The sequence below is a fragment of the Choloepus didactylus genome, chromosome 4 (assembly GCF_015220235.1).
Source record: "Choloepus didactylus isolate mChoDid1 chromosome 4, mChoDid1.pri, whole genome shotgun sequence".
NCBI lineage: Eukaryota > Metazoa > Chordata > Mammalia > Pilosa > Megalonychidae > Choloepus > Choloepus didactylus.
In genome coordinates this window covers 107,260,332-107,281,229 of record NC_051310.1, presented here as the reverse complement: position 1 = coordinate 107,281,229, position 20,898 = coordinate 107,260,332, and the positions used below count along the sequence as shown (strand labels likewise).

The 20,898-nt window shown below is 45.3% G+C and overlaps 1 protein-coding gene across 1 annotated transcript in view; it reads left to right on the top strand.

The window, feature by feature from the left end:
• Positions 1-20,898, top strand: part of THSD4 (thrombospondin type 1 domain containing 4) — a 685,670-nt gene that overhangs the window by 106,481 nt on the left and 558,291 nt on the right. The window contains exon 4 of the mRNA XM_037833526.1: positions 5,114-5,478. Within this exon, the coding sequence (XP_037689454.1) occupies positions 5,114-5,478 (365 nt within the window). The remainder of the gene's footprint in view (positions 1-5,113; positions 5,479-20,898) is intronic.

The window sequence follows — 20,898 nt, the reverse complement described above, 5'->3', positions numbered from 1 at the left end:
AATTTTATGTTCTGAGTATATCCTTAGGAATTCCTGGAAGTAGAGCTGCTGGGACAAAGGGTGTATGCATTTAAAATTATGATGCATATTGCCAAGTTTCCTGCAAAGAAGTTGTCCCAATGTAGATTCCCATCTGCAGTGAACAGTTTTACCATACAAGTGTTATCAAACTTTATAATCTTTCCTAATCTAATGGGTAAAAAATAGGGTTTTATTGTTTTATTTGCATTTATTAGACTTTATGTGATTTTGAACATTTTCCTATGTTGTATTTCTTTTCCTGTCTTTTCCTGTCTTCATATTCTTTGTTGCTATCACTATTGGGTTGTTTGTCTTTTTCTTTTGATTTGTTAGAACTCTAAATGAAGGAAATTTGTAGTGTAGGGTGTATTTTAGAGGTACCTAAGGTTTTCTGCTTCAGTCTTGGCATGTATGTGTGTTGGGGAAGGGGAGTGTGCTGGCAGTTGCAAACCTGAGGCTTTGAGTTTCAATTACTTGTTTGTTTTATCTGTCACCATGATTTACTCTTTGGTTTTGCTGTTTGCTGCCAGAGGTCCTGTGGCTATTTTAGGAGTATTATATCTCAGGCATTTGAAGGTTTTCACACTTTGTCTCATAGAAAACATGGTGTTTCTCAGAAAAGGTGGAAAGGAGAGGCTCATTAGGCAGCTGGGAGGTATGTGGACAGAGGATGGGGGTTCCAGGCAACTAGATAGCTAACATCCCCAAACCTCCTCCCTTTGTCTTGTCTCAGATTTGTTTTTCTTCCTTTCTTTCTCTTGCTTGTTTTTTTTTCCCCCCCATTATTGTTGTTGTTTCTGGGTGGGTACTACAAATATAAAATTCTGGAGCATTGTGGTTGGATTCCCACCATGGGGACTGAGATGGAATTTCAAGTTACTCAACATAATTCAACACTAAATTAGATAATTCTTACTGAATAGAACAGGATGGAATGTGGTTTCATGTTCTCTTTCCCTAGGGATCCTGACCAATTTGGCAATAGGAAAGTAAATTAAGGGTGAGAGATTAGTTCTAGGAAGCGGCTTTTAGTATAGCTGCATGTCTAATCCAAGTATTATAGACAGTGTCTTAGTTATCAAAGTTAGTACAAAATCAGGAGGTGGTGGATAACTGAAATCCCCGTATGTGCTAAAACACATTTCTGCCTTTATTCATTTATCCTAATTATATTCTACTAGAACAACAATCAAAGAGGGTTTATTCCTACTCATTTTATCCTTGTGTTTTTCACAACATAGGCAGAGCGGTAACACGCCACAGGGGAAAATAAAGAACACTAGATTAGGAGACAGGAGACCTCAAATTTGATGCTGTCTGTGCTCCTAAATAGCTTGGGACTGTGGGCCAGTCTCAGGGCCCCACTTTCTTCCCTGTAAAATGGGCAGGATAGCACCAGCCCCCCAGGGTGGCTGGGGTGGCTGGGGTGGCTGGGGGCTCTGTAAAATGTAAACTGGCACTGATGCGTCCTACGCCATAGAGCCACAGAGCCGTCCCGTGCACACGGCCGCTCTCAAGGTGCCGGACATGGAAGGAGCTCAGCAAATGCTGGTCACTTTACTTCCTTGTCCCCAAAATACTAACACAGCATGTAAGTTTCCTAGGGCTGCAGTCACGGATTACCAGGAACTTGGTGACTTTAAACAACAGAAATGGATTCACTCCCAGTTCCAGAGGTCAGAAGTCTGAATTCAAGGTGTTGGCTTCCTCCGAAGGCTCTGGGGGAGAATCCTTTATTGCCTCTTCTGGCTTCTTGCAGCCTCAGGTGTTCCTTGGCTTGTGGCCGCATCACTTAAATCTCTGCCTCCATCTTCACATGGCCGTCTCTTCTCCATGCCTTCTCCTCTATGTGTCTGTTATAAGGACATTGGTTGTTTTAGTTTCCTTGGCCGCTCGAGCAAATACCAAGCAATGGGTTGGCTGAAGCAATGGGAATTTAATGGCTCATGGTTTTGAGTCCAGGAAAAAGTCCAAATCAAAGCATCATCAAGGTGATGCTTTCTCCCCAAAGACTGTGGCATTCTGGGGCCGGCTACCAGCGATCCTTGGTCCTGGGGCTTCTCCGTCACATGGCAATGCACATGGCAGCCTCTCCTGTCCTTTCCCTTCTCTTCTGGGTTCTGCTGACCCTCAGCTTCTTGCTTCCTGTGGCTTTCTCTCTTTCTCTGTCTGAATTTCATTCTGCTTATAAAGGACTCTAGTAATAGATGAAGACCCATCGTGATTAAGGTCAGGAACTGAAGTGACTGAAGTAACCTCATCAAAGGTCTCATTTACAACGGGCTCACACCCACAGGAATGGATTAGGTTTAAGAATGTGTTTTTCTGGGGTACATAGCTCCAAACCACCTCACTGGTCATTAGATTTAGGCCCCACCCAGATAATCCAGGATGATCTCATCTGGAGATCCTTAATTTAACTGCATCTGTAAAGACCCTTTTTCCAAATAAGTTCACATTTACAGGTTCCTGAGGTTAGGATGCAGACATATCTTTTGGGGGTGCCAATACTACACATTTTAATTATTTCTTTATAAATCAATATTGTGACCTGTTTTTTCCCAAATTTTTTCTACCCACCTCAATGAATCCACTATCAGTTTGGTATTAATAAATCAGGAAAAGTAAGAGAGAAGAAAGAACAAAAGATTGGTTTCTGTGTGTTTTTATAAGCAGATAAAAGGCCTGCTCTCTTGGGTCCCACATTCGGTGGTGATGAGCTGAGTGTGTCAGCACTGTGTAGGGTCTTCTGTGCCCTGCAGCTCATACACCCGTGGTCAGGGGCTGCAGCCCCTATTGTCAAGGAGCCCCTGAGAACAGAGGCAGGGCAGAACCGTGGAAGTTCTAGAGGTGCCAGAAGTGAAGTTTTTGATAAACAGGTGGGAGTTACGTTTGCAAAGTTCCTTATACTTCTTTAGTTCCTTGGGTCAGACACTGTTGCTGAAAGCTAAGATGGCAGGGTAACTTCAGGGCCTTTTTACACTTCAGATGTAACCTCAAGGTTCACTGAAAAACCCATGTTCTCAGGAAAGTCATACCATTGCTCCAGGGTTCTACATGGAGGAGGGGAATACCAGAAGGATCCTGAAGGGCAAGAGCAGCTGTCTGCTGGGGAAGAAAGCAGGGAGTATTGGAAAGTGTGGATATTGACAGCTGGCTAGACTTGGGGTCAAATTCTGCTCCAAGATGTGACTGGGGCAGATGGCACAGCATCTCTGAACCTTGTTTCCCTTCTGTAAGATGAGAAAGACAGGACCCAGGGATCTTGTAAAGATTCAGAGATTACAGGTGGCACTGAGTGGCTGCCTGAAAAATTACAGCTGGTTTGGGGCACACCCCCTCACCCCATCCCTCCAGCCAGGGCAGCCAGTCTCTGGGAGGAGCCTCCCTGATCTTCAGCTGCCTGCATAGAGCTTTTCTGTTACTGGGTCCCAGTGATTTGTGTGAGCGCCTTGCTGGGAGGATGGCTGGGCCTGGAGCACTTTCCTTGTCCTCCTCAGGTCCTAGCTCGGTGCTGGCATACAGCAGGTGCTCAGAACATGTTTGTGTAATGAAGGAACCACGATGTCTCAGCTCTTAGCTCTGTGCCTGGCATCTTGGGGGCACTTAGTAGGTCTCTATGAAATGACCAAGTAGATGAATGGGAGTGTGGGATCACCCTCTAGATTAAATTATCTGAATTTTCCTCTTTTCTTGATTCAACACGGAGGTAGGAAAACTACCGTTATTGTTATTAACAAAATATTTGTTTGGTGCCAAGTTCTCTGCTTGGTCATGCTCATGGATGACCTAAATTCAGTCTGGTTACAACTCCATGAAGTAGATACCATCCTTCATTAGAGGACAGGGAGGGTCAGAGGGGTTTAGTAACTTCCCAGGCCACAGTGCTAGGAATTGGTGGCAGGGATGTGACCCCAGGCAGCCTGAGAGCTGGAGCTCTAAACCGCTTCACCACGTTGCCTTCACTGCAGGGAGACAGAAGACAGCATGACTCTTCCCTGCAGCTCAAGGGGAGCCCAGTCCTTCTGGCCTGAACCCCAAGGCCCGAGGGTTAACAGGGGTTAAGAGGCAAGTCCTGAGAGGTAAACCTCAGTCTGCTCTGAGGACACCACATTGAGCTCTGCAAGGCCAAGGCACCCAAAGCCAGGTCCACATCATGACTTTTGTGTATCCCAGGCCCTTTTTTTTTTTAAATTCAGTTTTGTTGAGATATATTCACATATCATACAGTCATCCGTGGTGTACAATCAACTGTTCACAGTACCATCATATAGTTGTACATTCATCACCACAATCTATTTTTTGAACATTTTTCTTATATCAGAAAAAGTAAAAATAAGAATACAAAATAAAAGTAAAAAAGAACATCCAAATCATCCCCCCTCCATCCTACCCTATTTTTCATTTAATTTTTGTCCCCATTTTTTTACTCATTCATCCATACACTGGATAAAGGGAGTGCAATCCACAGGGTTTTCACAATTGCACTGTCACTCCTTGTAAGCTACATAGTTATACAGTCATCTTCAAGAGTCAAGGCTACTGGGTTAGAGTTTGATAGTTTCAGTATTTACTTCTAGCTATTCCAGTACATTAAAACCTAAAAAGTGTTATCTATATAGTGCATAAGAATGTCCACCAGAGTGACCTCTCGACTCCATTTGGAATCTCTCAGTCACTAAAACTTTGTTTTGTTTCATTTCACATCCCCCTTTTGGTCAAGAAGATATTCTCAATCCCACAGTGTCCTGTCCAGATTCATCCCCGGGAGTTGTATCCTGCGTTGCTAGGGAGATTTACACCCCTGGGAGTCAGGTCCCACGTAGTGGGGAGGGCAGTGAGTTCACCTTCTGAGTTGTATCCCAGGCACTTTTGCCTTCCTGGACCCCTTTCTCCATTAAAAAAAATTACGTTTTACCACTGCATTGGTATAAAGACGAATATAACCCTGGCTGGATTATATTCAATTTTTTCATCCGATTTTCAAATAGGCACTGTGCCCACGTGTGCCTAATGGACAAGCTGGCCCTGCCGTGTGTCTTTAAGGGAAAAACGATGAGCGGGGTCCCCTAATTGCCCCCTGTCTCCGCAGGTCCCGCAGAGGATGGCGGCGGTGGAGGGGACCCCCGAGGACGGCGGCGGCGGCGCCCCGGGCGTATGGGGTGCCTGGGGTCCCTGGTCCGCCTGCTCGCGCAGCTGCAGCGGCGGCGTGATGGAGCAGACGCGGCCCTGCCTGCCCGGCTCGTACCGCGCGCTCGGCCAACCGCGGCCCGGCGTCCCCGCGCGTGCCTTCGCGGGCCACGTGGTGTCCGCCGTCCGCACCTCCGTGCCGCTGCACCGGAGCCGCGAGGAGCAGCGCGCTCTCTCCGGCCTCGACTCCAGCCGCCAGGGCCCCGCCGTGCCGCGCGGCAGTCGGCACCCGCAGGCCCGGAGCCGGGAACGCACAGCGGAAAGAAGGTACAGCCCGTCCCGGACCCCGCCCGCCCCGCCACTGCCCCTGCCCCGGACACGCCGCGCGTGCTGCTTCACACCGCAGTCTCTGCGCGGTTAATGCTTTGCTGCTCTTGGGTGGGGAGGAGGTCCCCTTTCATCTTTTGATTTATTTTGCAGCCATATAAAGGGCTGAAGCCACTCCCACCCCACTCTGGTTGTGAATAATCTTCAAAGGAAGCCAATTCTGCGGACGCCCGTAGACATTCTTAGGGAGGCCCCATGGAAAGGTGAAAGGAGGAGGGTCAGGAGTGCAGGAGCGAAGAGAGATCAATGGCAGCAGGGTGTGTAGATCTGAGCTGAGGACACAGGACAAGGAGGCTTCTAATCCAGGAGCTGATATCTAATCCAGGAGCTGTGAGTTCTTAGGACAGTGCTAAATCTCTGGAGTCTTAGATGTGCCAAGGCAGTAGGTTTCAGGATGTTATGAACTTTTCTAGAAAGTTTCTCCAGAGTATTTTGAGTGAACACATTGCTTTGAAGATATGCCCAATAAGGGACCAGTCGTTTTTTAGGGTCTTAATAAAATATAAATGCTAGAAATAGCAGAGTGACTTCAAAATAGTTGTATAGTTCTAAAATGCCTCTCATGACCAGACCAGCATAAATATACCATATTAGGGAGCTTCCTTGGGAAGAGGGCTGGGAAGAGGATGTCAGCGAATTAATTGACAAATATTTACAGATTCAGCTTTCATTCAGCAGTATTGCCTAAGTCCATGATAGATTCTGAGGGGGTATTAATACAAAAATAACAACAACTAAAACAAATAAACACGGAAAAGAAGAACAAAGAATGTAAGATAAGCTCTCTGTGCTTAGAAAGTGTATAATTTAGTATTCTTAAGTGTATATTTTAGTATTTTTAAGCATAGCTCTCTGTACTTAAAAAGTGTATAATTTAGTATTCAAGCCAAGGTTAATATATGAAATAGTCCATGCCCAATGCAGGCAGGGCACGAGCATGCCAGGCAGGCAGCCTAGCCCCTCTGGCCCACCTGAAGTTCAGACATGTGCATCGATGGCCACCCCTTTCCCACTGAGGCCAAGCTGCCGCAGGGAATCCGTCTTAGCCCAGTCCTACAGGCTGTCACTGTCAGCCACCTGGAGGTGGAGAGGAGATGCAACCCACCCTCCCCAACCATGTTCTCTTGGCCTGGAGCAATAGGAGTTCAGAAAAGGGAGAAAAGCTAGAGGCTTTAGCTGTTTTCTGTAGGATGCATCAAATTTGGGTAGATGGAAGAAAATAGCAAAGTGGGAGAGTAAGAAGAGGGCTGGCCTGGAAAGTGTGCTTCTATCTCTGTCTTTTTCTGCACAGAAATCCAAGTGCCCTCCAATGTCATTCTGGGACTGAGGATCTGCTACTTACTACAAGCTAGGGGCTTGATGTTTGTTATCTCCTTTTATCCCAACCACAACACATAGTAACAGAGCTCTGCAGGCTCTTATCTGATATGGACAACGTGTTTTGGGATTTCAGCACTGTTCAGATTTTAGAAAGGTAATTCATGGCATATTTTATGTTGATAACATTCCCTCTGTGATATGGGGCAGCATCCCCAAATCAAGCACATTATTTCCAGAGTGAAATGTCTGACTCTTCATACCAAGTGGGATTAAAAAAAAAGACCATAAATAGCCTGGTGTCAGTTAATATCAAGGTTGCTGCCCAATGAGTTTTGACACCAAAGCTGCAAAAGCATAAAATGAAGGTAAGACAAAAGCTTGGTTTGCAAAACTCTTTTGATTTCAGAATTGCAATAGCTAAGGTGTATTGAATGTCCACCTTGTGCCAGGCACCGTTCTTATCACTTTATACTGACAACTCTATGAGATAGATACTAATACTGTCCCCATTTTAGAGGTGAGGAAACAGAAACCTGGAGAAGTGAAGTAACTTTTCCAAGGCCACTAGTGAGTGAAGAGTTGGGATTCAAACCCAGGACCTGATGAAGTAAATCTCACCCAGGAGGAATCAGAGATGCTAAGAGGTTAAAAGACTACCCAAAGCCAGTGGAAAAGCTGGACTCAGAAGGTGATGAGGCTGGCTCTGAGGTCCCTGTGGCACTCAGCTTCCTGCCTGGTGTCAGTTATAGGGGTGGGGGATGTGGTTGAGAACCCAGAGAACCTAGAAGTGCTGCCCAAGGACAGGCTCTCGCTCTTCTTGTTGGCTGTGGGCCTCTGCTGTCGGCATTCTGGCCTGTGCATTTTGGCAGCAGGATATTTTTTTCTTCTGACTTATTGACAAGGGGCCAGTTACTGTTTATGATGAAGTTTGTGCAAGTTTTTATCATACTCTTGTAACTTGACAGTTTCAGATGAAACAATCCAAATATTAGCCTGGGAGGCCTGTGCTACTGACAAAATGTCATGCTCTTCCTGCTGATGCAAGTCACATTTGCTTATATTTATCACTCATTAAGAACTTGCATAGTATATGTGATCCCCAAGGAGAAATGTCAGTGGGTTCTCTGGATGGCTGTCTGCTCCGCTCTCTATTTTAGGTTTGAGGTTTGAGGTTTGAGGCAAAGGCTGTTAGGGCTTAAATGTTTAAGAAACTGTTATGTTGCTATGCTAGGGAACTGAAAACTTAATTGAAGCCAGATAACAAATAAAAGAAAACAATTCAACCTTCCAACAAATATTTACTAAGCATCCACTAAAGTTTGAAGCCTTAAGATAGGCACAAAGGTGACTAAAAACTAGGTTGTAAGACCTCAAGCTCTTACAGTCTAGAGCAGCTGATTTCAAACTTGCTACTTTTTTTTAAGCTTAAGAATCCTTTCTGTAGATTCAGTCTTAGATGGAGGCTTAGTTTGTATCACAGACAAAAGCTGAGCAGCTCTGGTTGAAACCTCAGAAGTTATCGCTGCTGAATGCTGGGGTCTAGATCCAAATTTGGCAGTGGTTTTCAGCCTTGATTCCTCGGGCCATCTTTTAGAAATCCTGATACCCTGGCCACATTCCAGACCCATTACCAACAATTCTATCAGAATCTGTGGGGGTCATCCTCAGACATTGATACGAGTCCAGTCCAGCCAAAGCTGAGAACCACTGGCCCAGGAGTTTTCTCTTTGGAACCTCAAGGTTCTGTGGAAAAGAGTTCAGGAATTGAATCTTGCCTGGCAGAATTTTCAGACTTTGGTGAGCACATATCAGAATCACTTGTGGGCACTCGGGGAGGCCTGTTAAATATAGAATGCCAAACCCATGCTACCTCCCCTGCCTCATGGAGATTCTGATTTGCAGGTCTGTGGTGTGACCTAGGCAGCTTCAATTTAAATGATTCTCATGTACTCCGGAGTTTGAGAAGCACTGCTCTGGAGGGTTGGAATAGATGTGTACGTAAATGCCTTCAGTACAAGACAGTGTGATGTTTGTTATGTGAATGATGGTGTAGGAAGTAGTAATAGCAATGGTGATAGCCACCATTTTGGAGCATGTGTTATCTGGAGGCTCTCTGTGAAATGCATGATAACATTTAGAACTCACACAACCCTAGGGGGCAGGCACTGTTGTCCACATTTTACAGATGAGGGACCCAAGACTCAGATGGGTGGAGTGATTTGCTCAAGATTTTCACGTTCAGAAGCAACAGAACCAGAATTCAAATGTAGGTCTGTCAGAGTTCACCACTAAAGTTCTTTACACTGAAATGGGCCTTCAAAAATTTACAGAAGAGGCTGCTCACTTCCAGAGGGTGTGATAAGAAAAACTGCTGTTTGAGTCAAGTCTTGAGAAGTGAATAGGATTTGAAAGCCAAGGCTTAATATAGGAGATACGTTTATCATTGGAAATTATCTGCATCTCTTCCTTGCAGTAATCAGCTTCCTTAACCAGAGACATCTTTATACCTAGGATGAGGCATCTAAGGGGTTCAAAAAAATAGAAGTCTCAGCCACTCTCCTTGGGGTCTTTAGACTGTGGTGGTGGATGAGTGGCAAACCCAGGAAACACAGCATGTTCCTGGAAACGGTAAAGGGGTGACCAGAGTTCAGAAAGAGGGGACATCCTTGTGGGATGGAGTAGTTAGGTGAGACTGCTCAGAGCAGGTAGGATTTGAACCCACCCTTGATGAATAAATAGAATTTACATAGCTGGGATGTATCTGGAAACTTCCTGTGTCCCCTTACTTTCCATATCAGGCCTCTGTCCCATTATAAAACACACATGCATGCATGCGCACACAATACAAATCCCCCCCTAAAAAGCCTTAAAACATAATGTCAGCCTTTATTGAACTCTCCCAGGGATCCTTAATGGAGTTTTTACAATACAGATCAAAACATCCTAAAAATCCTTTATGAACATCATTTCTTTTCCCCAAAGATCCACTCGTCCCACTCACACCTCTCCCTTTGTCGTTTTGGCTTTCCCCCAAAGTTCCCTGGAGAGTGGCACTATTTTCTCTGGGTATCTCCATGGGCTTTCTTACCCCTTCTCTCTTCCTTGTCATTACTGCCTACCCCCCTTGTCGTTTAGTTTAGTTGGGAGAAGTGGGGAGGCGGGGTGGGCATTACCGGGAGCCTCTGTGTTAGGGAGGGGTGAAGTTGGGTGAAAGAGCCAATAAATAGCACAAGGGGGCTTTATGTTGAAAAGTCTTAATCATTCAAAGCCAGTGGCTTAGGCTTTTATTACTGGCATTTCCTTTTTACCAACATGGTTGAAAATTTCTAAATTTCAATTCACTTTTCAGTTCTTTGGAAAAAGAATTATGATTCAGCTATTTGAATCAGACATGACAGGATGACACAGCAGTGAGAACAGGTATGTTGGACCAGGAAGTCCTGGGGTCATGCCCTTGCTCTGCACCTCCCTAATGTGGGATCGTTCTGTGCCTCAGTTTCCTCATCTCTAGTATGTGGATAATAAATTCTTCCTCATAGGGTCAGTTTGAGATTAAATGGGAAAACAAATATAAATCACCTGACACATGGGAGATGGTCAATTGCTTTACTGTAACTTTAGGCCCAAAGATGCTTACAGATCAGTTCGGTCTTTTTTTTTTTTTTTTTTTTTTTCCCAATACAGAGGATGAGATCAGGGTTCTAAGAAGCCAAGTGGTTTGCCCAAGGTCACCCAGCTGGTTGGTGTGTGACCCTCCAGTTCTTTGCCCACTGTGCTTATGGGGGTGATGTCTTCCAAACCAAAGTTTGGAATAGATGGTCTATTATGGTATTTTTCCTGGTTTATTAAAAAATATAATTATCTGAATTATAAGGAGATTCAAATATTAAAATCACATATAGTTACATATTTAACCACTTAAAATATTGAAATTTGAAATATTGAAATATGAAAACAACAAAATAAAGATCCTCATGGAAAATCTATAATTCTATAATTATAATTCTCTAATTGTCTTTGTCTCTGTATTGCATGAATGTGTGTATGCACATGCACACACACATATATATACATATTATATATTTTTATATGAGTAATGTATGCGTTATAAATAAGTATGCTTATTCATCTTCAGGTCCAGATAGCCCCAGAAAGTTGATGGAATTACGATGAAAAGATGGCAAGTAGGGATTATATAGTCTGTGTAATTATTATTCTTCCTGGGCTTTGGCCTTATTAGACAACTTGGTTTAAGGCTAGTGAAAGGCTTGGCTGACATGTGGTAGGGCTGAGGCCATATGTCAAATGCGCTGACTGATGGCATCTGAGGGTGGCGGAAAGGAGGCTTGGAGGGGTCTCAGTAAGGGCGGAAGGCCAGGCTTCTGCCCAGGCTGAGGTCACTGACTCAGATGCTCCCTGGGGCTGGGTAGGCAGCTGAAATGTGTGAAGTGGGTGGTTGGATACTGGTAGACTGGGGGTGCCTTCCTTGGCCGTGTGGAAATGTGGGCTCAGCTTTGCCAAACATTTCTACTCTCCACGAGGAACTGAAAGTCTAGATTTTAAATGTAAAATTCCTGATTTAAAAATGTTGGCAACTAATTCCTCAAAATTTTAAACAGTTCACGCTAAGCAAAATATGACTTTAGGCCCCATTCAGCCTCTATAGGCTGTGAATTTGCCACTCCTGGCCAAGGGAAATGACAGGGGCAAAAGGGGGCTGGGCCAACCTGCACAGGCTCTGGAATTCAGACCCATCTCGGCTTGAATGCTGCTTCTGCCCCTTTTTGGTGTGGTCTGCTCTGAAAGTCCCTCCACAGAGAGTGGCCTTCTGCTGGGGTTCAGTCACGGTGATAGCAGCCTGGGGAAGTTCTGGATGGGGGAGTTCAGCCTGCATGTCTTGGTGAACAGATTTCATAATAGAACTCAAGCAGGTCCTCCCCTTATGCCACAGCCATGGTTGTGCCCCTGTGATGGCTAACGGGTGTGGGATGGGGTGGGGGGCAGCAGGCTGCTTAGGTGAGGCCTGCAGAACATGGCAGCAGTGGAGCAACTCACACCTATAAAATTGAAGACACTCCTCAGCAGGAGAGACTTCCCCTCAACTTCTAGAAATGGGTACCTTGAAGATTGGAGGGAGCTAGAAGGAGCCCCTCTTAGTGAGAGCATGCACTTTTACAGTACTGAAACCAAGGTGGATTTCTTCCCATTCCCAAAATATATAGTGAAAACTGTGTCCAGAGAGAGGCCCATGATACCCAGAGCCCAAGTCCATTTCCTTAGAGAAGAGCCTGTTGTAAATGTCTTGTGGGAAGTTTAACTGAGCTTTCCCCAAGGTGGGACCTGAAAGCAGTGCCCACTCTTAGGTGAGGAGTGACTTCAGGTAACCTTTTCACTGCTCTGGCTGCCACAGAGCCTGTCGGCAGGTAGGCTCTCCTTCCCTGGGGGCTTCCTCATGCCCGCCTGTCTATGTTAGTCCATTTTCCTGGTCATTACACCTTAACTAGCTGGAATCTGGGGAATGGGAAGGATGAGGGCTTTACTTCACAGATTCCCAGGGTAAAAAACACTCATCTCCTCTCCAAGGGGCTTTGTCAAATTGTAAACTTTCATCTCCTAAGGAGAAGACATTGATTGGAGCCTGCGACGTGGAAGTCACAGCTGTGAAAATCCTGGGTGGGTGTGTCCTGTCAGGTGTTTGGGGGCAGAAAGAAGTCAAGGAGGGTGGGCTTCACAAAACCTCCCAGGGAAGTGGGGCCAGTTTCCCGCTGGGAGGTGGTCTGGCTGGGTTAGGTGTGCTCTGGCCCAGGCTATGTAGATCCATGTTTCGGGAGCAGTTTGTGGTCAGCTTTCCACTGATTGGTTTTTAGAAATATATTTATTTGTTTTTAGTCTATTAGCCAGACCTTCAAATGATGGGGGTGAATGGGGACACACACATCCGAGAGGCTGTAAACTGCACAATAGTTGAGAGTTCAGCTTCTGGAATCAACAAGTCTGGTTCTGATGCTGTGTAGCCTTCCCCTAATGGGAACCACGATACAACTACGCCATTGGTTGCTCTGAATTGGATAATTCATACAAAGTGCTTAGCAGAGTGTAGGGACTTTACACACACTCAGTGAAGGTGGCTTCTAGTATGGCTGAAGGCACATTGGCAGAGGCTTTATGTACAACATTTAATTTCGTCTTCACTGCAGCTGGTGTGGGGGACCTATATTGTTCCCATTTTAAAGATGACAAACTCAAGGTTCAGAGAGTAAATGTCTAGTTTGAAGTCACAGAGAAGGAAAGCCAGAGAGTCAGGGTTTAGACCCAAATCTGTGCTATATCATATTTCACTCAGACTTGTACTTCTATAATCCCTTTTTCAAAGTTAAAGCTATCACTCATGAACTAAGATAAGTTTGATAAACTAATACCTTTCTGACTGAGAAGGAAAATGAAATCATTCTCCAATATTACCCCAAAGCTTTTAGTCTTATGTAGTAACAGTGAAACTGGGTCCATAGGGAACTTCAAAGTCTGTGCTGGGAGCCCAGGGAAATGCCAACTACTTATAATCAAGAAGTTGGCCATGCAAAGAAAGTCTTCCCATAAAAAAGTGGTTTGCTTTTAAAGGCTACCTCTGGATCTCAGGCTTAATTAACAGAGATAGCCTGGGTATTACTTTTCTGTTTTGTTTTTATTTTGATTAAGTCAATGTTCATTTCTTGTGTATTTACTGTGGGTCAAGTACTGTGCTAGACACAAGAGGTATAGACAGATGGAGGTGTGGTTTTCGAGGACCCCCAAGTCTAATGCAGAAGCAGCCACATTGCCACCATGAGTGGGATGAGTATTCTACTGTGGGATGAGCAGAGGGCTGCGGGAGCACGGAGGTGGGACTGATTCTTGGGGAATCAAGGAAAGCTTCATGGTGGAGGGTACTTCCCTGAAGGATGAGTTTGCATTTTCCATGTGGAAAAGGCAGGAAAAAGCTGGGGAAGAGTGGTGTGGATGGGCGAAGGAGGTGGCTTGGTGTCACAAGAGGAACAAGAAATGTCCGTCCCCTCAAAGGGCTCATGCTGGAGGGGTGGGGAGAAGGCAAGCAGACATTTACAAGACTAAGTGTGTTGGCTAAGTTCATGTGTCAGCTTGGCTAGGTTATGGTGTCCAGTTGTTTGGTTAAGCAAGCATTGGCCTGCTTGTTACTGTGAAGATATTTTGTGGACTTAAGTCATTAGTCAGTTGATTGCATCTATGGCTGATTATATCTGATTGTTATTGTGAAGGTATTTCATGGATTTAAATCATTAGTTGATTGCATCCATGGCTGATTACATCTACAGTAAACAAAGGAGACTGCCTTCAACAATGAGAGAAGTCTCATCCAATCAGATGAAGGCTTCAAAGGGAGAGCTGATGATTTCAGCGATCAGAAGGAAGAATGTCTATCTCTACTTCAGCCAGCCAGCTTCTCCCGGGGAATTCATGGAAACCTTCATCAGAGTTCCTAACTTGCTGCCTGCCCTATGGAATTTGGCCTTGCCAGTACCCACAGTTGCATGAGCCAATTCCTGTAATAAAGAGGGAAAGAGAGAGGAAGACTGTGGAAACCGGGGCGGGGGGTGCTTCCCAGAGGAAGCAATGACTGAGCTGAGCTTTGAAGAAGAAAGATTTTCTCAGAGCCCAAGAGTGTGGAAGACATTCCCCAAAGAGCAAACTGCAGGGGTGGAGAATTGGAGGCAAGAGCGAGCATGTCACGTTCTGAGAGTCGTAAATGGTCTGATGTGGCTAGAGCACAGGCTGCCTGTGAGGGAGGGTCCAGACGAGACTGGGGAAGTCCACAGCCTCTTTTCCAGGGCGGACTTTACGAGCTGCCCTAAGGGGACTGAACTAGAAATTCTTTGACACAGACTATCCTTGTAAACATAGATGACCAACTCTTTTTCCGTCGTTAAGCATTGTGATGTGTTCCCTGTGTATCAGTGTAAATCTTGTGCTCCCTCATGATTTTCAAAATCTTTGACTCTCCCACCCCACACTCCATCTCCCTAGATCTCAAAATCCAGCGTTATTTGGCTGGTGTGCTAAGGTTCGCACCCCTGCTTTTCTAATAGTTGTATTAGTTTCCTGTGGCTGCTGTCACCCTTACCACAAATTTAGTGGCTTAAAACAACATGCATTTTTCTCTTACAGTTCTAGAATGCAGGGTGTAAAATCAAGGTGCCAGTAGGGTTGTGTTTCTTCTAGAGGCTTCAGGGGAGAATCCGTTTCCTTGCCTTTTTCAGCTTCTGGAGACCACCTGCGTTCCTTGGCTCACAGCCCTTTCCCCCCATCACTCCAGCCTCTTGCTTCTGTTGTCACATCTACTGCTCAGTCCAATCCCCTGCCTCTGTCTTACAGGGACCCTTGTGATTACACTGGGCCAACCCAGATCACCCAAGATAATCTCCCCACATCAAGATCCTTAATCACTTCAGCAAAGACCCTTTTGCTGTATGCAGGAAAGTTCCCAGGGATTAGGGCATGGACATTTTCTGGGGGCCCTCTTCAGCCTACCATAATAGTACTTGCATCTTTGGAGTTTTAAGAATACTCAGGTGATGGGACAATATCTGTGCTATCACGACCACCTGCCACTTTTCCTACATCATGTCTGATTGTTTCCTGTGGTAAATTTAGCAATATTATTTCCACGAAAAAGAAGAAGAAATATCCTGCTTTTCCCCGCCTGACTCTTAAATGTTCTTTCGACATGCAGTATCAATTAAGGACAGTGGCTGTAATGAAGTTGAAAACAACAGATGCCTGAGGCAGCTTGGTATAGAAGGAAGAGCTCTGTGTTCAGAGCCCCAAGTCCAGGGCTCAGTTCCCGTCTCTGCCACTAATGCTTCAATCCTGGGTGGGACATGCCTCTGAGCCTCAGTTTCCATATTTATACAATACAGGGGTCTAGTCCATTCATTCAGGTCTTTCTTTTGCTATGTGTCGATGTGTTACTGATGCCCAGTTGCTCTTTCAAATGTCCCCACCATCATTTCTGCCACTGAGTGTAATGAGAAGAGAAGAAGGTGGCCAAGAGACCTGGCTATCAGACATGTTTTCAAACACGTTTCTAGGATGTGGTGGTCTTTCTTTTTTCTACATGCACTGACGTTGCAAGCCTCCAGATCCCTCAGTACAGACTTCTTTTCCTAACTTGAGTTTTTCTTAAAGGTGTTATTCACCATCTGATCTTCTTTTGTTGGTCTTTCCCTAGGCTTTAGGCCTTCTCTTTAGAAGCATTCACATTTTTTACCTCGCTGAAAGCCCTGGACTGGAAGTCATTAGTTCCCACTTCCTGTCTATGCTCCATCATTTGCTAACTGGATGACCTAGGGGAATCACAAGACACTGTTCAATAACAACATCTTGATTATTTTTTTATCAACCAGGTAACCTTTGGGATTTAGAGCCTTCTGTCCCTTTCGCAATTTTGTCGTTATGTCCGTGCATGCGGCTGCATGTGCCAGTGTGTGCGTGTACCTGTGCACGTGTGTGTTCACTCTAGAGGCTTGTTAATTTTGAAATGGGGCCGGCAGGGTCAGGCCTAGATCACAGGTTGACCCACCCAACCCCACCTCCCTGGAGAACTGGCTGAGGGTAGGAATCGTTTGTTTATTTATCCCCTCCCTGCCTGCCCACTCTCTTGGAGGCTATTTGCATTTCATCATTAATAACTCTGGAGCAATATGTTGTTTCTGTTCTGAAGGCCCCTGGAGCCGAGTGGGCCCCTGCACGATTCTGGACAGAGAAACTTGCTGTTAATTAGAGTTCAGAAAGCCACATGCCGATTTCCAGATCCGCAGTTGATACCTGGGGAGTCTTGTTACATGGTGGGGGGTTGCGGGGGGGAGAGTTGAAACCACGTGGCCTCGTCTGCATTTCTCTTTGGAAAACCTCCCTGGCTTCCCTGGGCAGTTAGCAGAGAAAGCAGGTACATCTGTTTGAGATGAACACTCCACCGTTTTTTGGTGTTTTTCGTTTTCCTCCTTCAAGGAAAGTTTTGTTTCTTTACTTTCTGAAGCAGAAATTCCACTTAGTCTCTGAATTGTTTGACAAGAAGTTACCTGATGATGCTAACCAGATAAGCAGTGTTTTAATATGCTTTGGTTTCTAAATCGGAAACCTTAGCCCTTTTCAGTTCTTTGTAGCAGAGCTGGGCCCACTGGTATGTACATTTCTTCCTGTAGGTTAGGAAAGATTGGAGCCAGATTTTAAGCTTGAATTACTCTGATTTCAGACAAAACTCCAAAGAGCCCTTGTTTGTTTCTTGTGGCATTTCTTAAGCGTCAGAAATATTTCATTAGTTATCAGAACAGAGATCACATTTGCCATAAGAATGCTGCATTGAACCCCCTCCAAGTCATTCATAACTCCAGGCTCTGGAGGAAAGATGATGGGCTATGGAAAAAACCTGACTATAATATGTGTCCCAGAAGAGGAGTCTGACTGCCTCTGGGATCGCCTAGGGCTTCTTCAGCGATTGCCTGGTGCCAGCCAACGATGACATGCTTCCATATAATTTCCTGCTATGCCTCTGGATTACTGTCCTTCCCTTTACGCATCCACCCTGCAGGAGCCTGCACCCATTGTTGATTCAGTTAAATAGGAGTGACAACCATTTATATAGTACCTACTATGTGTCACATTGTTTACACATGTCATTTGACCCTCATATAGTCCCATTTTACAGTTGAGGACACTGAGCCACCTATTCCAGTAAAGTAAGCTCTGTGACCCGGTCATCCCCTTGTCCCGCTAAGACCCAAGTTATCATACAAGAAAGGGGTCATTACCTATGAGTCCTGTGAGGCTCAGAGCCTTATACACAGTGTATTAGTTTCCTGCGGCTGCTGTAACTAATGACCACAAACTTGGTGGTTTAAAACAACAGAAATTTATTCCCTCACAGTCTGGAAGCCAGAAATCCCAAATCAATTTCACTGGGCCGAAATCGAGGTGTTGGTGGGGCCACACTCCCTCTGGAGGCTCCAGGGGAACCTGTTCCTTGCCTCTTCCAGCCTCCGTGGCTTGTGGCCACATCACTCCAGGCTTCCCGGCCAGCAGCTTCCAGTCTCTCTGCTCCATCTTCACGTTGCCTTCTCCTGTCAGTAACTTTGGTTTATATAAAAATAGTATCACTTCACACAGACTTGCTAACTTGGACAGGTTATTTAATGTCTTTGAGACTCAGTTTCATTCTTTATCAACTAGGAGTAATGACTTGCTTTGCTGTTTGCACTGACAATTTAATGGGAAAACGCATAAAGCGCTTGGCAGGTGTTCAATTATGATTGCTATCTTGAAATGCTGAATTTATTCATTTATATACGCTATGTAAATAGTCTGAGGCATGGAGTAAAATTTTTGAACAAATGCATATTGCCTTCAATTAAATGTGACAGACTTGTACCTAAATGACTTCCACTAATGCAAGGAAGATTATACATCATTCATTACAGATAATTATGATGTTTGAAATACTTCATAATTATAATAAATAAAAAATGAAGTGATATATACTAAGTGGGTACATAGTAAGTGGAATAAAAATTCCGAGTGGAGAGATGACATCTAGAATATGGAAGAAGTACCTTCACTTCCTCTATGGGGCCTTTAACATAAAAGATGCTCAGGAAATGCTAGTTGGCATTATAATCATTATCGCCGTTGTATAGTGAATTCAGTAGAACTTATAGAAAATAATTCTTCAACTTTCTTCAACCTGCCAGGGTCAGCCTCTGGGACAGAGGGCACTATCTGAGAGTCCCCAGGGGAGAAGGGTTAGGAACTCACATTTGCTTAGCACCTGCGCTGGCCAGGCACTGTGCTGCAGAGTTAAACTCATCTGTTTTCCCCTACAACCCTGTGGTGCTGGAGAGCCGCTCAGGTTCAGATTACAACCCACTCGAGCCACAGGCTTGACTCCCAAGAGATCTATTCTCAGTTAGGCTGGACAAATGAATGCATTTACTTGTTTTTTCATGCAAAGCCATCTTAGTATCGCTCCCTCCCATATTTGACTGCCTGCATCTGCAGTGATCCTGCCCCTGCAGTGAACCCGCCCATCAAGGTTAGAGGCGTGTCTCTCTCCCCTTCAGGGCTGTGCAGTTGTCATGGGGACCACCATTTACCGAATGTCCACTGAGGGCCAACCCTCTGCTAGGCACTTTACCTGCATTATTTTATTTAATCTGCACAACTGATGGATGCAGTAGACATTTTTCTCCCTAGATTACCACTGGAAATTAGAGACATTGAGTAACTTGCCCCTGACTACACAGGCAATAAGTGGCTGATCTTGCTGTCTGCTGGAATGCCTGGGCTCTTTCTACCATCCCATGCGGCCACCTTTTTCCCAGCTCATTGCTTACTTTCCTCACTTTCAAGATTGTCTTGTGGGGAACAAAACAGAGTGGGGCCATCATCCTCCTTTGCCCTTGAATCTCTGATATTAACTCAACATTAAATGGAAATGCTTCTCTCTTGGACCTCCAAGCTCATTTCTCACCTTTCCAGAAGCCCAAAAACAATGGCCAGATTTATCTCCCCACTGGAGTACACACTGGATTTCAACTCCTGGGAGCCCTTGTACAGTGAATAACCTGCTCAACCATAAGTGGGATCTCTGCAGCCATTGACACTATTGCTTCCTCTTGGACTGAAGTTGGTCTCCTTGAATGCCCACTCCTTGTGTCCTTACTCACCCCTCTGGGCCCACACTGAATAAGACCTGAAGGTCTGGGCTGGAAACTGGATCATTCAGCTGCATAGAGCACCTGTGAGCAGTGTGGATGACTTGTTCTTAGGGATATTCAACTGCTTTTCAAACAGGATCCTTTAGAAAAGGAGAAGCAGCCTGTTGGCAATATCTTGGAGTCAGTCTAAGTTGTCTCCTGGGATCATTGCCCCCAGAAGGACCTGGTCTTCTCTGAGGGTTGCTGTTCGTCTGTTGTTTAATGTTTTTGGTGGAGGCAGCCCGTGGGCCTGTCCCGCTGAGAGGCCAGTGGGTAGGTCCCTGAGGATGGGGTCTTCTTGAGGCTTACCTTCCTGGGGCAAAAAGGACATTTGAATTCTGAGTTGGTCCAGAGCCACTTTTCTGCTTCCTTTTCCTAGGCTGCTTGCCTCCTGACTCCTGGTAGTGCTCCTAAATCCATCTATGAAAATATCTCTCTCCCTTTACTAAAACAAGTTTGTCACCTCCTCCTATGCCCCTCCCCTCTCTCCAAAACACACTTATAAAACTTTGGGATCCTTCTTCCCTGAGGGCTGTGCTTTGGTTCGCTAAAGCTGCTGGAATGCGGTATACTGGAATGGGTTTGCTCTTTCAATGGGGACTTATTAATTTACAAATTTATAGTTCTAAGGCATAATAATTTTCAATTTAAGGCATCAAGAGGAAGATACCGTCTGTGAGGGAAGGCTGCTGGGATCTGGGGTTCCTCTGTCACATGGGAAGACACATGGTGACATCTGCTGGTCCTTCTCTCCTAGGCCCTGTTTTCAAAATGGCTCTCTTAGTTTCTTTGGGTTTCTTCTTAATTTCCTTGGCATTCGGGGTTCCTCTGTCAGGCAGCAAGGCACATGGCTGGCATCTGCTGGTCCTTCGCTCTTGGGTTTTGTCGCTTTCAGCTTCTGATTCAGTGGCTTTCCCTCTGAGCATCTGTGGGTTCTTTCTTAGCTTCTCTGGGGTATTTCTCTCTCTCAGCTCCCTCCAAATGTCTCTGCCTTTTATCCTCTCATAAGGGACCCCAGTAAAGGATTAACGCCCACCTGGAATGGTCTGGGCCACATCTCAATTGAAACAACCTAATCAAAAGGTCCCACCCCCAGTAGGTGGTACCCACAGGAAAGGATTAAGAGAACATGGCCTTTTCTGGGTATACAACAGCTCCAAACCAGCACAGACTGATTCTCAGTATGGTCTTTAGATCCGGACCTTCAACACTTCCTGGGGCAGAGCTGAGCAAACCAATTAATGTGTGTGTGAGACCCTAGACCACACAGTAGGCAACC